At 45.3% G+C, this 19,625-nt stretch overlaps 1 protein-coding gene across 12 annotated transcripts in view; it reads left to right on the forward strand.

The window, feature by feature from the left end:
* Positions 1-1,585: 1,585 nt before the first annotated feature.
* Positions 1,586-19,625, forward strand: part of SLIT2 (slit guidance ligand 2) — a 165,991-nt gene continuing 147,951 nt past the window's right edge. For 11 of the 12 annotated variants that reach the window (XM_039335885.1, XM_039335888.1, XM_039335887.1 and 8 more), the window contains exons 1-3: positions 1,586-1,968; positions 4,088-4,159; positions 5,240-5,311. In XM_039335885.1, coding sequence (XP_039191819.1) covers positions 1,811-1,968; positions 4,088-4,159; positions 5,240-5,311 — 302 coding nt within the window. In that variant the 5' untranslated portion in view covers positions 1,586-1,810. Of the gene's footprint in view, positions 1,969-2,456; positions 2,815-4,087; positions 4,160-5,239; positions 5,312-19,625 lie in introns of those variants that run through there. The other variant, XM_039335894.1, reaches the window with a different exon arrangement.

Consider the following 19,625-nt stretch of genomic DNA (forward strand, 5'->3'; position numbering starts at 1 on the left):
TCAGAAGAATCTAGCACATTAAAAGGTAGTTGTACAATTAACTCAAATAACTAATTTTCTAACTATATACAAATTGTTACTGAAACCCATTTTTACCCCATTATTGAATACGGAACTCGTGGGGACCTTATGTTTTATTGATTAAAACATAAAATGATGGACACCGCAGCTGTGTGGTGGTGGTACTTTTAGATCTGACCTACGTCTTTTGTATCCTAACGACTCTGTGTCAAAATGTTTTGGAAACAGCCTTAGATCTTCTCAAGACAAAATCACGAAAAAGAGGCTGCAGAAGTCACAGCAAAAGAACACCTTTATTAGAAAGGATTGAAGATTCACGACTTCTTCAGAACACGCAAAATAAGTTCAATGGTTTAAATCCAGATATAATTAGAAATTAGTTTTGTTTTCTTATGACGGACTCGATATTTTGAGGTCACTTAATCAACTTATTTTCACCTGCCACGACCTCAAGGTTAGTTGAGCAGAACGGGGTTGTTTTTTTTGGGGGGGGGGGAGATGGATGGATGGATGGATGGATGGCGGCTACCCTCAAGAAGCGGGGCCGGCTCTCCTCCCGGCTCCTGGGTTAATGGATCCCAACGTGGATCCGTCCCCCGGGGCCAGAGCGAGGGCGCGGGGCTCTTCAGGGGGAGGATCACCCACCTGCCGGCCTGGAGACAGCGGGGCGGAGGCGGGATGGAGGTCCCGGGAGAGGCCGGGGGGGGAAGGAGGAGCCGCGGGGGGGGGGGCTCCGGGGGCCCCAGCGCCGCTCGCCCCCCCCCAGCAGCCCGGCGGGGCCTCCCAGGACGTGGCCCCCGCGCAGGCCACGCTCGCCCGGTCCTCTTTCGCGTCCGGCGCGCGCCCGGCCCGGCAGCCGCGCGCGCAAATCCGCCGCCGCCGGCCGGAGGAGGAGGGCGAGCCGAGCCGGGCGGCCGGAGGAGGCCGAGGGCCGCTGCGCCGAAGCCCAAGGAGGGGAGGGGAGGGGAGGGGAGGGGCGGCGCAGGGGAGCCGCCGGGAGGGCAGCGCCGCACCTGCCCGCCCGCCGCTCACCTGAGGCGCGGCCGGCCGGCGCCGCGCGGGGAGGGGCGGGCGGTGGGCGAGGCCTCCCCGCCCTTTGGCCCTCCCCTCGCTCGCCGGGCCGCGAGGGGCGGGGCCTGGCGGCGGGGCGGCTGCCTTACCTGCCGGGACCGGCTCGGCCGCTGCGCGGGGGCTGCGCTCGGCTGGCGGGCGCGGAAAGTGGCGGCGGGGGAAGCGGCGGGCGCGGACGGGCCACTCTCGGGGCTGCCTGCGCGGGGGAGGCGGCGGCGGCGGCTGGGCTCGCTCCGTCCGCCCTTCGCCTCAGCGGCGCCCGTCCCGCTCCCAGCCCGCGCGGCGATGCGGCTCCGGCGGCTGCGGCGGGGGCTTCAGCCGGGGCCGGCCGCGTGAGGAGGAGGAGGAGGAGGAGGCGGCGAGGAGGAGGAGGAGGAGGCGCGGGAGGCGGAGGCTGCTCCGCCCGGGAGCCGCGGCGCTGCTCGGAGGGTCGCAATGCAGCTCGGCGCGGGCGGCGGCGGCGGGGCTCCGGCGGCGGCGGCGTCTAGCCGGGCGGCTGCGGGCCGGCGGCGCTGAGGAGGGCGCGAGCGACGAGCCTCTCTGAGGGGCGGCAGCGGCGGCGGCGGCGCATCCCGCGCGACCCTCGGGGAAGAGCCGCGCCGGGGCAGCCCGCGCCCGCTCCCGGGAACTCGGCCGCGCATCCCCAGGCGCAGGGGGCGGCGGCGGCGGCGGCGAGGTCCGAGGAGGCGTCCGGGGGCGGCGCGGCCGAGCGGACACCATGAAGTTGCTGCTGCTGCTGCTGCTGCTGCTCCGGCCGGGCGCGGGGGGGGCGCAGTCCTGCCCGCCGCCCTGCTCCTGCTCCGGCCCCAGCGTGGACTGCCACGGGCTGGCGCTGCGGAGCGTCCCCCGGAACCTGCCCCGCCACGCCGAGCGGCTGTAAGTGGGCCCGGGGCGGGGAGGCGGGCGGGGGGTCGCTGCCTTTAGGGTGCGGAGCCGCTTTTGCCCCCCAGGCCGGCTTCTCCCCTCCTCCTCTCCCTCCCTCCCTCCCTCCCTCGCCCCTGCCTGGCCAGAGGCGCAGCCGAGCCGAGGGCGCCGCGCCCGCTTCAGCCTCCCGGCCGGGGAAGCGCGCCGGTGCCTCCCTTGCAGCAAAGAAGCGCCCTCGGCCGCCCCTGCTGCCTCTGGATTCGGGGCTCCGTCCCCCTGCCGGAGTCCCGTCGGGAGCCCTGGAAGCAGCGAGCCCCCAGCTCCCCGTCTTGGCTGCCCCTCCTCCCTCCCTCCCCCGTTGCCCCTCGGCCAGCAAGGCTTGGGGCTGCTGGGGGGGGGCAGCCCAGGCGAGCGGGAGCTGGACCTTGGCTCCTTCCTCCCCCCTCGTTCTTCCTTCCTTTCCGCTTAGTTGAAAAGACGCCCCTTTCTCCCCCAAAACCACATCATTCCCGGGAGATTGCCGGTAGAAAACTCCGGAGGGAGACCCCAAGTGTGGGTCCACTAGGAAGCGTCCTTTGCCATCCTTCAGTCCGGAAGGGTAGAAGTCCCAGCTGGGGTGGCTGGTTCGGCCCTTCCTTGAACGTCGTTTTATATTTTTGATCGCCCTCCTCCCCTGAGCGGGCTCGGGGTTAATAGCCTGGCAAGGAGGCCCGGGTGTCTGGGAGACGCTTCCCCCTCTGCCAGGGAAGATGGCAAATTTGCTTTTTCAAAGTCGGTTGAGATTCTTACTTAGCCCTCCGGTAACCTACGTGTGCTGATGGTCGGCTTTGAAGCCAGGAAGGTCTCTTTTCAGCAGAGGTAGAGAGATCCAGCTGAAATATTAAATTATTAGATCCGGCTTAAATATTAAATTGTTTTAGGATTTTTGCTCTAGCGTTGCCCGTGTTCCTCTCCAAACAAAATTTATGATTCCAAATTGAGATGAAACATTGAGAAAAGGTTAGCTGGAGCCCATTCTGTTACATTACGAAAAGCAAGTTGCTTTGGAAGATTTTTATTTAAGCGGTTGGGAAAAATTGGAAATAGATGAAAAATTGTTTTTCGGGGAGCGAGAGGGAAAACATAAGTGACTGATAAACACTGTTGAAAAACAAAAAAATTGTCCCTGCGTTGATCATTTCTGGTTGCTCCCATTATCCTCTGTTTCCTTCTTGAACAATACTCCTATGTTCAAAAATTACTTTCCGTATAAAGTTATTTTTCAATAATATACCCCAAAGGATACGGCCATTTCATTTATTACTGACGACATGGGCTGAACTGAATTTTTGCACAGAAAAAAAAAGCGTTTCCATAATTGTTCAATTCTGTTTGTATATTACACTTGCAGCAACATTTCTAAGATGAACTTGGACACCCTGTGCACTTTTTAACAAAAGTTCATTTTTATTAAAACCGTGTCATTTTACCTCCATCGACAGAAGTGTTAGTTTAATGGTGTAGGTGTTTATTTTTGTTATATAAGAAACGCTACGGAGTTCATGTTGTTTTGAAAAGAGCCGAGAATTGTGAGGAAGTGCTGTGGTTTATTCCATTCTCCTCTCCTTTGACCTGTGGATGCCAAGAGTTTTGCTAGCTCTTATTCTCCCTCTCTGTTTCTAATAGGGAAAAACTCACTATAATATCATGGTTAGAAGTCCTGGCATATAATTGGAACTTCTCTGCTTTCTGCGTATCCTGAAATTGTTTCCCCCAAGCCTGTCTGCATAAATGTGTCTTTATTTTATATCTGTTACATAATCACCAGGCTATTCCTGTAAGAAAACAACTCTGTAGAAACACAAGCAAAAGTTAACAATCATAACTATTTGTGTCATAAAAAGCCAAATTAATGAAAATAGTCCTTAGGGTTATCCCTATTAATGTTTTTCAGTAAATGAGAGCAAAGCAAAATTTATCCGATAACATTTTGTTTTTGTTTTTTTAGAGAATTGCAACTTAAACTTAACAAGTTAACATAAGTACTAATCTTCAGATATGCTAGCAACCATTTCTAGCTTTTTAGAAAAAATAAGAAGCATGACTAGTGTTTATGGGATGTTTAATTTTACTGCTAATATGTTTTTCTTAGGGATCTCAATGGAAATAATATCACAAGGATCACAAGAACGGATTTTGCTGGTCTAAGACACCTTCGTGTTCTGTAAGTTTTTCTTGAATTTTATTACTGAACTTCAGTCCTATGCAAAGTAGTTTTTCAACGAATAGGACTGTTTTTTTAAAAATTAATGAACGTCTCAAATAACAGCAGCTACATTGTAAAAGAAAAGGCATTTGTGAGAGGACTTAAAAGTTTGGAAGACTGCCACAGTAGCAAGTCTGGATTGTAACCACTTGTGATTTTATGTTACTCCTTGTAGTAATAAATATTGCAAAATATGTGAAATTTCAAAAATGAATGTGCTTTAGCAATCCACACGGAATAGAATATTTTGCAAAACCAACAAATCAGAAAATAGTTTTTAAAATACGTTGAGTGTTTGGGATAACTTAATTAAGTAAATAAATTTAACACGATAAAGCCATGGATTATTTTTCTGGTTCAGATTAAATTTGTACCTAGTTATTTGGGCTCTTGAAAAACTCCTGCTTTAGGTGATACATTTGGGGGAGGGGTGTGTTGTGTATGTATTGGGATTTTGTGTGCGTGCGTTTGTGTGTGTGATCTGCTGTGAAGAGTAATTCTCACCAGTGACCGAAAATTGCTCTGTTCTGGGGCTTAATTGTAACTAATTTGCCCTATTTTGATCCATCCTTCCTGAATGAAAAGCTTTAAACTTTGGAGAAACATCCTGACTCTTCCTGTTGTGAAATAAAACATGCTTTGTGTTGGCACAACGTACTTCATAGATTTGGCTCTGTACATACGTCTAAACTTTGTCGTTAAACAGTAGCTTTGCTTTTTGTAATTAAGACATACATTTTCCTCACCTCTGACCCCTGAACTTCTTAAACAGGCTTAAGGTCGATCTGTCTTTCTGTCTCTCTCTCTCTTTTATTTTTTTAAAGAACGGAGAGTTTAGTCTCCCTCTAAGTGACAGTGCAATATCATGTGACAGGCTTAACACATTAAATTGGATGGAAAGTTAAGAATAGAGTGAGAATTGCAGAGTTAATCAGAAGGGGTGGCTGTAAGCTTACCCACTGCCAGGTATTGTAATAATGGGTGGGCTAATCACTGTTTGATTACTGGAGTTTCAAAGCATTTTGTTCTGCATTTCAGTCAACTCATGGAAAACAAGATTACTACAATTGAGAGAGGAGCTTTTCAAGACTTAAAGGAGTTGGAGAGACTGTAAGTTTCTTTCTTTTTTTGTAAATTAATTTTAAATCTGAGAAGTCAAGTTGACGTTGCTTCCTTCTTCCCCTTTTTGCTTCTCTGATGTGTGTTAATCCACATAGATTTCTCCATTGCGTGGGTTAGTTGTTTGCCTGCCAGCAAGTAGGGCTATAAATGTGAATTCCATTCTTTGAAATACATACATACATACTTACATACATACATACATGTAAGAGAGACTTGAGGGTTTGATTTGCAAACTATCAAAAGGTGTGAAAACAATTTTCCTGCAAAAATTACTTCTGTTAAATGTGTAATCTAACCATAGTATATGTTGATATGTTGAACCCTGTTGGTTTGGGTCAGAAACATCACAATTCACATAAGGTGTTCTATATGACATAAAATATAAAATACAAGATTAAAATATGTACACATTAAACAGATCTTGCCCAGAAACTAGCAACATGAATTGAGTTCTCTTGTGCTGCCATGAGGTCCTCAAGTGTACACTGATTGGGACACAAAGGGCAGGTATACATAGGTGTGATTGTCTGCATGTCGACCGCAATCACAATGAGCAGAAGCCACCGGATAGCTCCATTTGTTCAGAGCGTCTCTGGATCTTGTGGTACCCGCGTGCAGCCTACTCAACATTGTCCCATGCTTCCTAGCTTTTGCCAGACCCAGGTACCAGCTCCTCCGTTGGTTCCATGCTGGTTCTTTGTAGCTTTCACATCCCCTGTCTTAACCAAAGTAAACAATTGAAGAGTTGAGGGATCTTTGATGCTCTCTGAGCTTGCTTGTTTTCTTGCAGATGTTTCATTACCCAAACTCTGTAACATCATCAGTGCTAGTAGACTGATGATGGATAGGATAAAGGACTGATGATAGATAAAAACAGGACTAGCCCTGATGATGTTACTTAGTTTGGGTCAGCTGTGTGCTTTGCTTACATTCTCACCTTTTTAAAACTTCATTCGTTCTGCAGACACTGTTTTCCCTCTTTTTAAAAAATAAAATAAAATATTGTGTATGGATGCGGTTTATTCCTGTTCCACTTTTCTCGTGTTCGAAGGTTCCTTTAGGGGTTATTACTCAAGAGACAGAGTGCGTTAGGTCATCCTTTGAACAAGAGTTAAAATAGTGAAGAACAGGTTGATTTTGTGTTTAGTTGTAAAAAAAAGAAGATATTTGTCTTGAGTCCAGAACTTGTCTTTTGAGATTTATTATGTGCCTTTATAAGAGTGGATAAAAATGAACTTGAGGGATGAATTTCTCTCTAATTGTATGGAGATTCTGCTTATTGTTTTCCTCTTATAGAAGGGGTCTTCAAATTTGGCCCTTTTATGACTTGTGGATTTCAACTCCCAGAATTCCTCAGCCAGCGATGCTGGCTGAGGAATTCTGGGAGTTGAAGTCCACAAGTCATAAAAGGGCCAAGTTTGAAGACCCCTGTCTTATGGGGCTATCATAGACAGACAGACACGTAAACTTTGAATCAGTCTTGACTCCCGCCTAGCAAACGTCTGCTGTTTTCTTTGCAAGATTCCAGAAGCGGCTTGCCATTGCCTGCGTCCTGGGGCTGAGAGAGAGAGACTGGCCCAGGGTCACCAACTGGTTTCACATCTGAAACGGGACTCAAATTCCTGGTTTCTGAGATCCCAGCCTGATGCCTTAACCCCTATAGCAAATTCGCTCTCAAGGAAATTATCTTTAATTTGTTTAAAAAAAATGTAGCATTCCCACCCAAAGTTTAGTTACAGCAGACACCTAGTGGAGCACTGAGGGAAGTAACCAAAGGGAATTCACAACTTAAAGGTTTGTGTGGCTCCATTTTGAACACTCAAAACAAATAACTTTCTGATTAGTTGCTTGGCATCCATACCAAACTTTAACGCAAACATTTTCTTGAGTATGTTGTTGAATAAACGTTTCATACTCTTATCTCATAGTGCCAAGTAACAAAGTCAAATTGCATGTCATGAAATGTGCTCTAAAATATTGTTCTAAGCTACTTACTGTTTTATTTTTTATCCTCCTACTGATATAGACATGGATGCTTGTTATGCAAGGGGCTAAGACTGAATTGTTTCAGAAGGGGAAAATAATTTGGAACGGCAGTTCACCCAAGCCAAAATTCTTGAAACTGCCTAGATACTGGCTAACAACAAGTTAAGAGCAAAATGTGTCTTTTTGTTTTGACAATTTCCATGTTTATCTAATAGAAGCTGCTGACAGTCGATTCTCCTTTTTAAGGTGTGATGTTCAAAGGTTGTAAGAAGCTTGTTGATACTTAGTGTAAGTTAATAATCATTCAAGATGTTTGTAAACCAACTGTACAGCTGAAGATTTTTTGATCTTTTCAGTTGATTAATGCTGAATACAAAATACTTGGCGAGGAAGTTTTGCAGTTTTGACAATGAGTTTTCTATTTATTTCAGGGAATAGGGTTTTAAGATATAAGGTTTGGTTTCTGGCAGGTGATCTTGTGGTTCTCAGGCACCTGATTCTGCAGGTGTATTGTTGTTTTCATAATACGTTTTCCTAATGCAAAAGGATATGTTTCTCTTTTTCATGAGCGGTTCCTCATATGCTTTGGGGGGGGGGGGATTATATTGAATATGCAAGTGTTTGTGATCATTCATGATCTGCTGTGTGTAAGTCTAGACCAGTGGTTCTCAACCTGTGGGTCGGGACCCCATTTGTGGTCGAACGACCATTTCACGGGGGTCGCCAAACAACGCATTTCCCCCCCCCCTTTTCCTTAGCTGTGCTACTCCCTTTTATTCTATTGGCTTTTGAAAGCCAATAGAGTAGACTCTCTTGAATAGAGTCTGATTCTATTGGCTTTCCAATAGAATCAGACTCTATTTCCAAAGCCAATAGGAATTGTCCAGGCTGTCTCTGCCCTGCTGAGCCCGCCAAAAGTCCCATTCTGCAAACGGGGCTGTACCAGTTGAGTAGTCCTCGACTTACGACCGGTTGAGTAGTCCTTGACTTATGACCGGTTGGGGGTCGCGGCATTAAAAAGGTTGAGAACCACTGGTCTAGACTGACCGTCTCAACACATTTTGCATGGTAACTGAGATGTAGCCATCATCAACAGACCCTCGTGATTGGAAGACCGTCTCTTGTCACATGAGAAGAGATGCTGAACTGTACGGGGTCAGGAAACACTGAGGAAGGGGGAGAAGCCGTCTCTGTCTCCGCTAATGCCCGGGCATTTTGATCTTCTGAATACTGGCCTCTCCTGGGGAGATGGGCAAGTCCCAGAGGGCCTTGTGTGAGGGAGGCCTACACTGAACAGAAGAGCAGAGGTTTGGCACACAAGAGGCTTCAGGTTAATAACCCCCCCCCCACACACACACAACCAAGTGCTGCCTTCCAGAGAAGAACTCCTGGCTGCTAATATAACTGAGAGTGTAAGAAATTGTTTGACATGATTGCTCTGCATTTAGGCAAATGTTTGGCTTGTTACACCCAGGAGGTCTTTCCTTGGGTCTGAATGTTTAGTAGGTTGATTAACTGTTGAGAGTTGGTGCATGTGAGCTTTGCTACTTTCTTCCCTTCCCTTCCCCTTCCCTTCCCTTCCCTTCCCTTCCCCTTCCCTTTCTCCTTCCGTTCCCCTTTCCCCTTCCCCTTCCCCTTCCCTTTCTCCTTCCGTTCCCCTTTCCCCTTCCCCTTCCCCTTCCCTTCCCTTTCCCTTTCCCTTTCCCCTTTCCCCTTTCCCTTCCCCTTCCCCTTCCCCTTTCTCTTCCCCTTCCCTTTCCTCTTCCCTTCCCTATCCTTCCCTTTCCCTTTCCCTTTCCTCCCCTTTCCCTTCCCTTCCCTTCCCTATCCTTCCCTTTCCCTTCCCTTCCCTTCCCCTTCCCCTTCCTTTCCTTTCCCTATCCTTCCCTTCCCCTTCCCCTCCCCTTCCCCTTCCCTTCCCTTCCCAAACTTTACTCCTACATACACAGAGTGAGACAGACAGACAGAGAGACAGACAAACCCTCATTATTATGGTTAAGATAAACAAAGGATGCACCAGGAACTTTTCCTCCCCCCCCCCATATTTAAGAGGGTCCAGGGCTTGCAAGGACGTGAGCTCGATTCAGCCCCATCCCTTTGTGAGTGCTGGATGGCTGGCTGGTTGCTATGGAGAGCAAAAAGGCATCGTAATACCCAGCGGGTAACACTCTCAGCGTCATAAAGCTGAACTGGGTGTTCACTCGGGTACTTGGGAGAGGGTACCATCTGTTCCGTGCGCGTCGCAATTGTCTCAGAGCTGGCATCCAGGCCCACCCAGCCAACCGAGGGAAGCTTCCTTGCTTTCCTGCATGGCACTTCTGGAAACCAGAGGGCCACCTGCAGCCTAGACCCCACCTTTGACCTCCCGTCTTTGGCACCACGAGCGGGGCTGGGAGAGACGGGCTCCTGCTGTTTAGAACCGTGTTTGTTCTCCTCTTTGTGTTTATGTGTGTGTTTTCAAGTCAGTTTTTAATTCCTGGTGACTCCATGGAGAACACTTTTGCTGGTCTTTTTTGGTCACCTTTTTGGATGTGGTTTGCCATTGACGTCTTCCTGTGGCTGAGAGAGAGGGAGAGAAGGAGAGAGAGAAGAGAGGGAGAGGGAGGGAGAGAGGGAGGGAGAGAGAGAGAGAGAGAGAGAGAGAGAGAGAGAGAGAGAGAGAGAGAGAGAGAGAGAGAGAGAGAGAGAGAGAGAGTGAGAGAGAGAGAGACTGGCCCAAAGTCACTCAGCAGGCTTCGTGTTTAAGGCAAGATTAGAACTCGTCTCTCCAAGTCCGGCTCAAGGCCTTTAACCACTACACAAAATGGGATCTTTTTTTAACTGCAGAATTGGAAAAAAAAATTCCAACGTTCAGGAAATGTTGTGGCCGAGAAGACTGCAGTGAACAAAATCAAGTGTTTTTATTTTTTCCCCCGCGCCTTGTTTATGGCAATAGCTCTGACTGCTTCATAAATTGTTCATACATTGTTAGACCGTTACATAATTTGCCAAGGAGTGTAGGAAGTGAAGAAAAATGTAGATTATAGATACTTGAAGGCTTGCCCGACACATTGGGGAGTCAAAAGAAGTGTCACGTGACACATAAGACAGTGGGCTTACTCTCCAGGAAACCCCCTTGAAGTTAGCTGAGCTTTCCGCTCGCTTTCCTGCGTCCTTGTGACTGGATCAAGCCAGGAGGAACATTTTGCCTTGCCAGCAATTCTTCATGCTGGATTATGACTGACAGGATGGAAGAAATTTTGATAAGACCCCCACAGGATTCTGTTTGAATCCTGATCGTTTCCCTCGCTGGCTCCTTATGCGGTTTGATTTTTTTTTTATATGTCATATTGGCAGAATTAGATCAGCTTTGGTAGTTACCATTGTTGCACACACCCCTTCCCCCAAATTCACAATGATGTGCGCATTGTTCTACTTGAAGGGTATGTTCTATTAACCTTTTTAAATATATATCCTTAATGGTTGTAAAAATACGAATCCCGGGCATATTTGTTCAATGATGCAATCTTCGATCTCCTGGAAGAGTATACTCCAGTTATTTATTGTTAAAACAACATTTAAAACAATAAAAACAGTTATATACAAGATTAAAACAACTTAGCTTTCGCTGGTCCTCTGCCAGCGTCCTCAGAGTGGGGCTTAGGGGTGGGAAAGTTCTTTTTATCCCCTTGCTGATCCAATTGCCTACTCATTGCCCTCGTGACAGGGCCACTCTTCCTGATTTCCTGTGACTGCCTTAACTGTTTCGCCCTCTCTTTTTTGCACTCCAATTTTGTATTTTTCTGCTCTGTCATCTTTGTGCCGCCTCCTCCTCCCTGCGCTGTTATTACCAACACACTCCTCAATCCCTCCTCTCTACCCAATGCAAGGCGCCTCCTCCGATTCGACACCACACGAGTCCTTTCACGGAGTTCCTCCTTTTTATTCTCCCTGTTGGGCTGCTGGTCTACCTGCCGTTTTTGCATTCCATTGCCAGTTCCTATCTCATCTCCCTCCTCCAACTCCCCTCCTCTCCTAACCTGCCGATTCATACACCCTTTGTTGTCCATTCACCCACCCACCCACCCACTCAACCATCCACCCACCCACCTACCCACCCACCCACCCATCCACCCACCCACCCACACACACACTCAACCATCCACCCACCCACCCATCCATCCATCCATCCATCCATCCATCCATCCATCCATCCACCCACCTACCCACCCACCCACTCACCTACCCACTCACCCACCCATCCATTCAACCATCCACCCACCCACCCATCCACTGTAAGTGTGAAAAAACACACAGGTCCCTTTTTTCAGTGCCACTGTAACTTTGAACGGTCCCTAAATGAATCTTGTAAGTTGAGGACTACCTGTATTAGTATCCTTTATTGATCCCAAAGGAGGCTGTATTCATGCCCGATGCGCATGGCAGCCATGGTCCCAGGGAAAGGAGGGGGGCTCTGGCAGCTGGGAAAGACACGGCTGCTTTAAAGCACTGCAGGGGCTGCAGGCACAGCCTCTGGGCCCCAGAGGGTCTCCTTGCAGCTGAATCTGAAGCATTGTGCAGTTTCACGGCTTACAGGCACCAGCGGGTGAGCTGCATGATGAGGGTTAAAGACATTGGGAAAAGTTTACAAAGTTCCTCAGAGCATAGCTGTTAACCCTTTTCCCCAACCTGATATTGTGCATATGTGCCGTTCCCTATAACCTCTGATCAAGATGGCCTGTTGCTATGGAAATACTTGCTAGGGACTTGGAAGCTGAAGATCAGTATATCTAGCAGGGGCCTTAGGAAGAGGTTTTAATATGACTCTGCTGGCATAGGATAAACCAGACAAAACCTTAACGTTAGTCACTAATTCAGCTTTTAAGAAGAACTATTAAACTGGGGAATCTCTCTGAGCTTGCTTGTTTTCTTGCAGATATTTCATTACCCAACTAGGTAATATCATCAGTACTAGAAGGGAGGGGGGGTTGTGGAGAGGAGGAGGAGGACGACGACTGTGGGAGGTCCTTGGTGCTCTCTGAGTTTGCTTGTTTTCTTGCAGACGTTTCATTATCCAAACTAGGTAAGATCCTCAAGGCTAGCCCTGATGATGTGACCTAGTTTGGGTAATGAAACATCTGCAAGGAAAGCACCAGGCTCAGAGAGCACCAAGGAGCCTTCACGTTAATCCTGAGCTACAAATATTCTCCTTTATTAGAAATATCAAACTGTTTCCAGGAGTATCATTAATCACCATACTTACCAGTTTCTAACGGTTAGAATAACTTTTCAAAAGTAAATGCAGCTGTCCTGTCTTTCCAAGGGTAGCATGCCTTCCTTTCTCTAAGGCAGCGGTTCTCCACCTGTGGGTCGGGACCCCATTTGGGGTCGAACGGCCATTTCACGGGGGTCGCCAAACAACGCAGTCTGCCATTTTTTTCCCCTTTTCCTTAGCTGTGCTACTCCCTTTTATTCTGTTGGCTTTTGCAAGCCAATAGAATAGACTCTCTTGAATAGAGTCTCATTCTATTGGCTTTCCAAAGCCAATAGGAATTGTCCAGGCTGTCTCTGCCCTGCTGCTGAGCCCGCCAAAAGTCCCATTCTGCAAACGGTGCTGCGCCAGTTGAGTAGTCCTCGACTTACGACCGGTTGGGGGTCGCGGCATTAAAAAGGTTGAGAACCACTGCTCTAAGGGGGAGAACCTTCACGTAGGCTGCAAAATACTTCAGCTTTTCAAATAGACAGACTTTCGGTATTTGCTATTTAAAAATGTCAGTCATTTTTATTGACCCCGTGCAATGCGCACCTCTTTGCACTTCAAAATGCTAAATAAATATTGACTTCAATCTTATACCCTCGTTCTTTCTGATGCATGATATTCAGGGCACAGAAGAAGAAAATTGAATAGTTTATGGTTGATTGCCTTAACCTATTAGTAAGAACTTGCCTGTAAACTGCTAACATTTTTATTTATCTATTTATTTTAGATTTGCTACAGTATTTCACCACGACAAGTAGTCATTGTTGGTGTGAAATACATAATGTGAAATAGACCTCTAAAGAAGAGATCCTACGAGTTTCCAAAAGGAAGTAGGCAGTATCTGTAGCAAATGATGTTATATATGCCATATTTGTCCCAAAGTTGCTTTTCCAAAAGGCACCTGGACTTCCTTGGTGGTTTTTTTTAAAAACCTTTTGCTTCTCATCCAAGGCACTTCTTCAGTTCTTCAGTTCAGAACTGAAGAAGCTTCGTGGATGAGAAGCGAAAGGTTTTCAAGGAAACTGTTTTGAAGATCTAATAAACGTCAGAACTGAAGAAGCTTCTTGGATGAGAAGCGAAAGGTTTTCAAGGAAAGAAACAAGAAAGTCCAGATGCCTTTTGAAACAATTAACCAGTGGAACCACCTGCCTCCAGAAGCGGTGAATGCTCCAACACTGGAAGTTTTTAAGACTGAACAGCCATTGGTCTGAAATGGTATAGGGTTTCCTGCCTGAGCAGGGGGTTGGACTAGATGACCTCCAAGGTCCCTTCCAACTTTGTTGTTGATATTATTATTATTATTATTATTATTATTATTATTATTATTATCATCATCATCATCATCATCATCGATCATCGCACAGTAAGCCAGATGTTCAGACTGGATTTGGCATTTTGTCTACCTATCGAGTCCTTACCCAGGACCTGGGATAGGCAGATGTGGATGTTTGATGGTATTACAGGTATCGTCACAGGATGGAAGCAGTTCCTAGTAAGGCCGCCTTTTGCAATTGACTAAAGGCGGCCTTATTATGAACTGCTTCATTACTATTATTATTATTATTATTATTATTATTATTATTATTATTATTAGCATCTTTGAGACAACCATGACCTGGATGATTGAGAATCTCCACAGATATATATATATGTATGTCATATAATGTCAACGTTCAGATTGTGCAAATATTAAATTGATTTCAGTTGCATGATGACATCACGATACTCACAAGGTCATTTTGCTGATATTGTGGCTTTTATTGGATGCCATCCAGTCCTGGGCATCTGAGCTATTAGGTAAAGCTGTACCTTGAATTAAGCTTTTAAATATTGGAAAGGTGAAACCTGTATTTGCCCACTTTAGCCAGACATCAGGTCACCCTCCATAGGCTGAACCATCTGAACTTGCTTTATATTCAAGGGTGCTATTAATAACCAAGCTTTGATATTTTGGGAACTCATCTTCTCTGCAGTTATCTGCCTTTATAAAATAAGGATTGCTGCTGGCAGACAAATTTGAGCTGATGAAAAACATTTCAAGTCATACCTGAGCTCCATTGTACAGTACAGGGAGAAATAAATAATCGTAGCGGCAGACTCCAAACTTGGTGTATAATGGAGTTGTAACTTGACTATATGGGCTTGAAAGCCATCATCCAAACCCAATAAACCAATAATTGACATCTAATTAAGATAAAAGCTCAGTTTACTAGCCAAAATCCACTTTGTTATTGTCTTCAAACACCTGTTTAGTGTGTCTCCTGCCTCACCAGACAGTTGAAAAGGGGAAATGGCGCTCACTGGCTATCGTCAACTTAACGATCTGTCACTGCAAACCATCATGGCCTAGTTCTCGGTGGTTATATGTAGAGTAGATGCTAAACGCCCACGGGAATCCAGTACAGTCTCAACTTACTCTACCCCTCAGCATATGAATCACAGCGCATCACTTAGAATCACAGAGATGGAAGGGACCTTGGAGGTCTTCTAGTCCAACCCTCTGCTCAGGCAAGAGACCTTATACCAGGGGTAGGCCACCTGGGCTCTTTTATGACTCGTGGACTTCAACTCCCAGAATTCCTGAGCCAGCCATGCTGAGGGGAAAGGGAGTGTTTCCAAGCTGAGCCACAAAGGAGGCTTTGTGTTTTTAATAAGGTTCCAAGAAACAAAAACATAACGAAGCAACGATAACAACAAAGCCTCTGCTGCTTTTATTTTTGTAGATGCTTTAAGGGCTTTTTTCCTCCTGTATCTGCAGGCAAAGTCTACAGGTGGTTTGGATATGAACAAGATGTGCTTTTCCGAGTGTTAACGTGAGAGATAATTGCTTGTACCTATTAGGTATTAACGTTGACTTCAGACGCTGGCTCAAAAAGCTGCCAGCTCCCTATCTTTATATATTCCGGTCACAGCGAAGTTTTTGTGTTGGTGCTCAAATATTGACTGGCTGAAACTCTGTCAGTTCCTGCTCCAGGCTGTTCGGCAGGAAAGATTCATATAAATTCTAGCTGCAAAATTTGTGGTCTAACCTCCCAGCAGTTATCTGAATTATTGCAGCTGCTTCTGAATTATAAGGCCGGAGAGATTCTTGCAACATTCTCTTTTGTCTAAGCTTATTGTCAGAGTTTCCTAATTTAAGAAAAATAATTAAGTTGTAAAAGCCTCGCATTTTTTAATATATTAAGGTGCTGAAGATCGGTCATTTGCTGCCTGAGTTTGCTAGCTTCAGTATTACTTTTACAATGGCAAACTTCTTCCTTTATATATATAAAAAAGCTATCTTGTTCTAAATATATGTTTATAATAGTCAATAGGTTTTAGTTAGTATGTTAATACCTTTGTGTTGAGCAATATACTCGGCGAATAGCTACAGTACAAATGGTGGTTAGTATGAAGCCGTTTTTGCTGGTGAAAATGAAAAGGCAGAAAGAAGAAAAATCTTTTATGAATAGTTGGTAAGAAAAGAACTGAGATAGAAAAGAAAAGAACTGAGATAGAATTCTTTGAATTTGGTTTTAGTCAGAGGTGGGTATTGTTATTTTTTTTTAAGCCCGATGATAAAGTAAATTATTTCCACATCTCTTCAAGCATCTCTTATTCCCCTCGTTCCTTTTTTATGAAGCCATTCTATACAAAATGCTCATCCAGGTCACTGCACCAGGGGAATTAATGAGTAGCCTTTGATGGTAACGGTCGTGACCGTTGCATTGGCAACTGATATCACGTTTCACACCATTATAACGGACATTGGCTGAACGCCGAAAGAGGCCAAAAGACTAAGCTTCATTAGAAATGGATGCAGAAGGTGCATCTTTCAGTTTTCTGCATCTTTTCCCTGTAAATAGTAGGGGTGACATGACAGCAGCATTCCAATATCTCAGGGGCTGCCACAAAGAAGAGGGGGGGGGGGTCAAGCTATTCTCCAAAGCACCTGAAGGCAGGACAAGAAACAACACATGGAAACTAACCAAGGAGAGAAGCAACCTGGAACTAAGGAGAAATTTCCAAACAGTGAGGACAATTAACCAGTGGAACAACCTGCCTCCAGACGTTGTGGATGCTCCAACACTGGAAGTCTTTAATAAGAGATTGAACAGTCATTTGTCTGAAATGGTATAGGGTCTCCTGCTTGAGCAGGGGGTTGGACTAGATCAGAGGTCTCCAAGCTTTTGGGCACCAGGGACCGGTTCTGTGGGGAGAGAATTTTCCACAGACCTGAGGGGACGTGATTTTGTGTGCTGCCTGCATCCCACGGGATGGGCTTTGCTTGTTTGTGTGGACCAGTTGTTGGCATACCACAGCCCGGTACTGGCCACGGACCGGGGGTTGGGGTCTTCTGGACTAGATGACCTCCAAGGTCCCTTCCAACTTTATTATTATTATTGGTGGTGTTAGTGTTATTAGTATTATTAATATTACAAAAATATAATTATTATTATAAATATAATAATAATTATTATTATAAATAGCAATAGCGCTTAGACTTATATACCACTTCACAGTGCTTTACAGTCCTCCCTAAGAGTCAGCATCTTGCAGGGTCCTCATTTTACCGACCTCAGAAGGACAGAAGGCTGAGTCAACCTGGAGCTGGTCAGGGTTGGGAAGGCAGAGTCAGCCTGCAATGCTGCACCCTGTCCATTGCGTCACCACAGAAGGAAGATAGCAGAAAATAGCCGCTTGTAGCCCAAATGTGTTTCTGGCTTAGATCTTTCTCCAATTCTATATGTGGGTTACTTCATGTCCTTTGAATGATTGTGACTGAACAATAAGTTGTGTCCTGGGTAAAGCTTGCTCAGCTATGGATTCTACTCACGAGAGGGAATTCTTCCCCGATTCTGTTTTTCTTAGCAGCCGTTTTTTGAACAACCTCTGTGACTTATACCGTATCCCAGGACTCTTCTATATTTTTATAAACATTTTTCTGTCTAGGATATACTTGAATCTTGGGCTCTTTGCTGTGGTCTTCATTTAGCACCCCACCTTTTGTTTGGCCTCCTGTGTGTGGCTCCATCATGTGCCAATGTATTTATATGACTATAATTCATTAATTTAGCTTGATTTAGTTCAACATTGTAATATCTGCTGCAATTATACTGAAATAATAAATGCATCACGCTAAGGGTTTGCTTAATCATGTTTTGTTAGCAAACTGTTGTATGTGGGTTGATTAATGCAAACAATACACTAAACACCAGAGAATTTCACTAAGCCAGACAAACAGACAAAACAATCTCTGCCATAGGAGATTTAGTCATCTAAGGTGTAATTTTACCTGATGACTGCATTCATTTGTTTATTACACTTCAGAGTATGTTTGCTTTTAAACTGGGATATTCATTCAGTCAGTCAATTAGTCAATCAATCTGGATATCAGCTTAATCTGGGCATGAAAAGTATTGTTCTAGATTCCCATTTTGGTGTTTTGGAAGGAATCTTTACAAAGGACATTTAATTGTAAAAGAATTAATTTGAAATATGAAAAAAATGAGGAATTAAACTTAACTTTTGAAATAGGAACAGTCAGATGAACTTGTTCTCCAAGAAATAAATGCATGTCATCATATATATATTTGTTTTCTGAGGTTTTCGCGGGTGTTTGTATGTAGGTCTTTGGTTATTCGGGTTTTCTCCCACGTAAAATTGGAAGTGTCTTGGCGACCTTTCGACGAAGTCTCATTCGTCATCTTCAGGCTAGTGCTTTCGGCTTTGTGCTTCTAGGAGCAATGTGTGGTTGTAGCTGTTTCCTCCTTTTAATTGCCAGTGGGGGTATGAACTGATTGGATGAGAGCTTGGCTGTGCTCTGATTGGCTGGGGGGTTGGCTGTGCTCTGATTGGCTGGGGGAGTGTTCTATTTGGGTGGGGGCTTATATATATATATATATATATTCTGAGGTTTTCACGGGTGTTTGTATGTAGGTCTTTGGTTATTCGGGTTTTCTCCCGCATAAAATTGGAAGTGTCTTGGCGACATTTCAACGAAGTCCCATTCATCATCTTCAGGCTGGTGTTTTCGGCTTCGTGCTTCTAGGAACCAAAGACATATATATATATATATATATATATATATATATATATATATATATATATATATATGTATTTGTTAATGTAGCAGGAGGCAAAATTCTCCATGGCTAGTGTACACCTACCTGATATTTTAAATCTTAGTGGAACATGGAGAAAAGCAACTTTTATAGCTGATCAGTTAGTAAAATATACTTTGTGGTGAAATGTGAGTAAAATAGACGCTTCAGAAAGTTTCAGGATCTGTAACAGTTTTGTTTTTCATGGATGCAAAAATGACTTGTTTTTAAACTTCCTTATTTCAAATATTGAATTAAAGAGTTTATCTACAGCAGAAACAAAAGTATACAAAAGACTCAAGAAAGATGGTTAAGGAGCTAGAAAGGTGAATTCTGTTGTTAGAGATAGAGAGAGATAGAGATGGATATGGTTGGATGGATGGATGGATGGATGGATGGATGGATGGATGGAGAGATATGGATAGAGATGGATAGAGATAGACAGACACATAGACACACAGACATAGACACACAGACATAGACAGACAGACAGACAGGCAGACAGACAGATAGATTCATTGGTCATCAGACTATTTTAGCAAAAGTTTCCAAGTGCTGATGAGCGCCTTTTACTTGGGATTTTTCTAATGAATAATTCTTTGGACAGCATGCAATTTTTTTCCCTTACATATATTCAGTTTAAAACATTCCTGTTTTGTTTTTTGTTTTTTAAAATCTCTTAATTGGTCACAATAGCTAGCAAGCAGGAGAGCAACTCTAAACTAAGTCTGGCCTCAGGCTGACATTTCCTTTAACCTGCGAGAACCTCTTCCTACAAAAAGCCTCTTCCCGTGTCTGCCGGGGGGGCCTTTGGCTATTCCGCCTCTTTCCAGAGGGCGAAAGGCATAGCAGGCCAGGGACGCCCTTGCAGAGCCGCCTCTGAAACGAGAGGGTGTGCCGGGTGGGAGATGTGGAGGACCCTGCGCGCTCTTTGCTCACCGTGGCCCCTTCAAGCGACGGGTTTAATTAGTCCGAGCCCCGTTCTCATGGGTCC

Source organism: Crotalus tigris, unplaced genomic scaffold, assembly GCF_016545835.1.
Source record: "Crotalus tigris isolate CLP2741 ecotype Arizona unplaced genomic scaffold, ASM1654583v1 scf7180000017663.5292952, whole genome shotgun sequence".
NCBI lineage: Eukaryota > Metazoa > Chordata > Lepidosauria > Squamata > Viperidae > Crotalus > Crotalus tigris.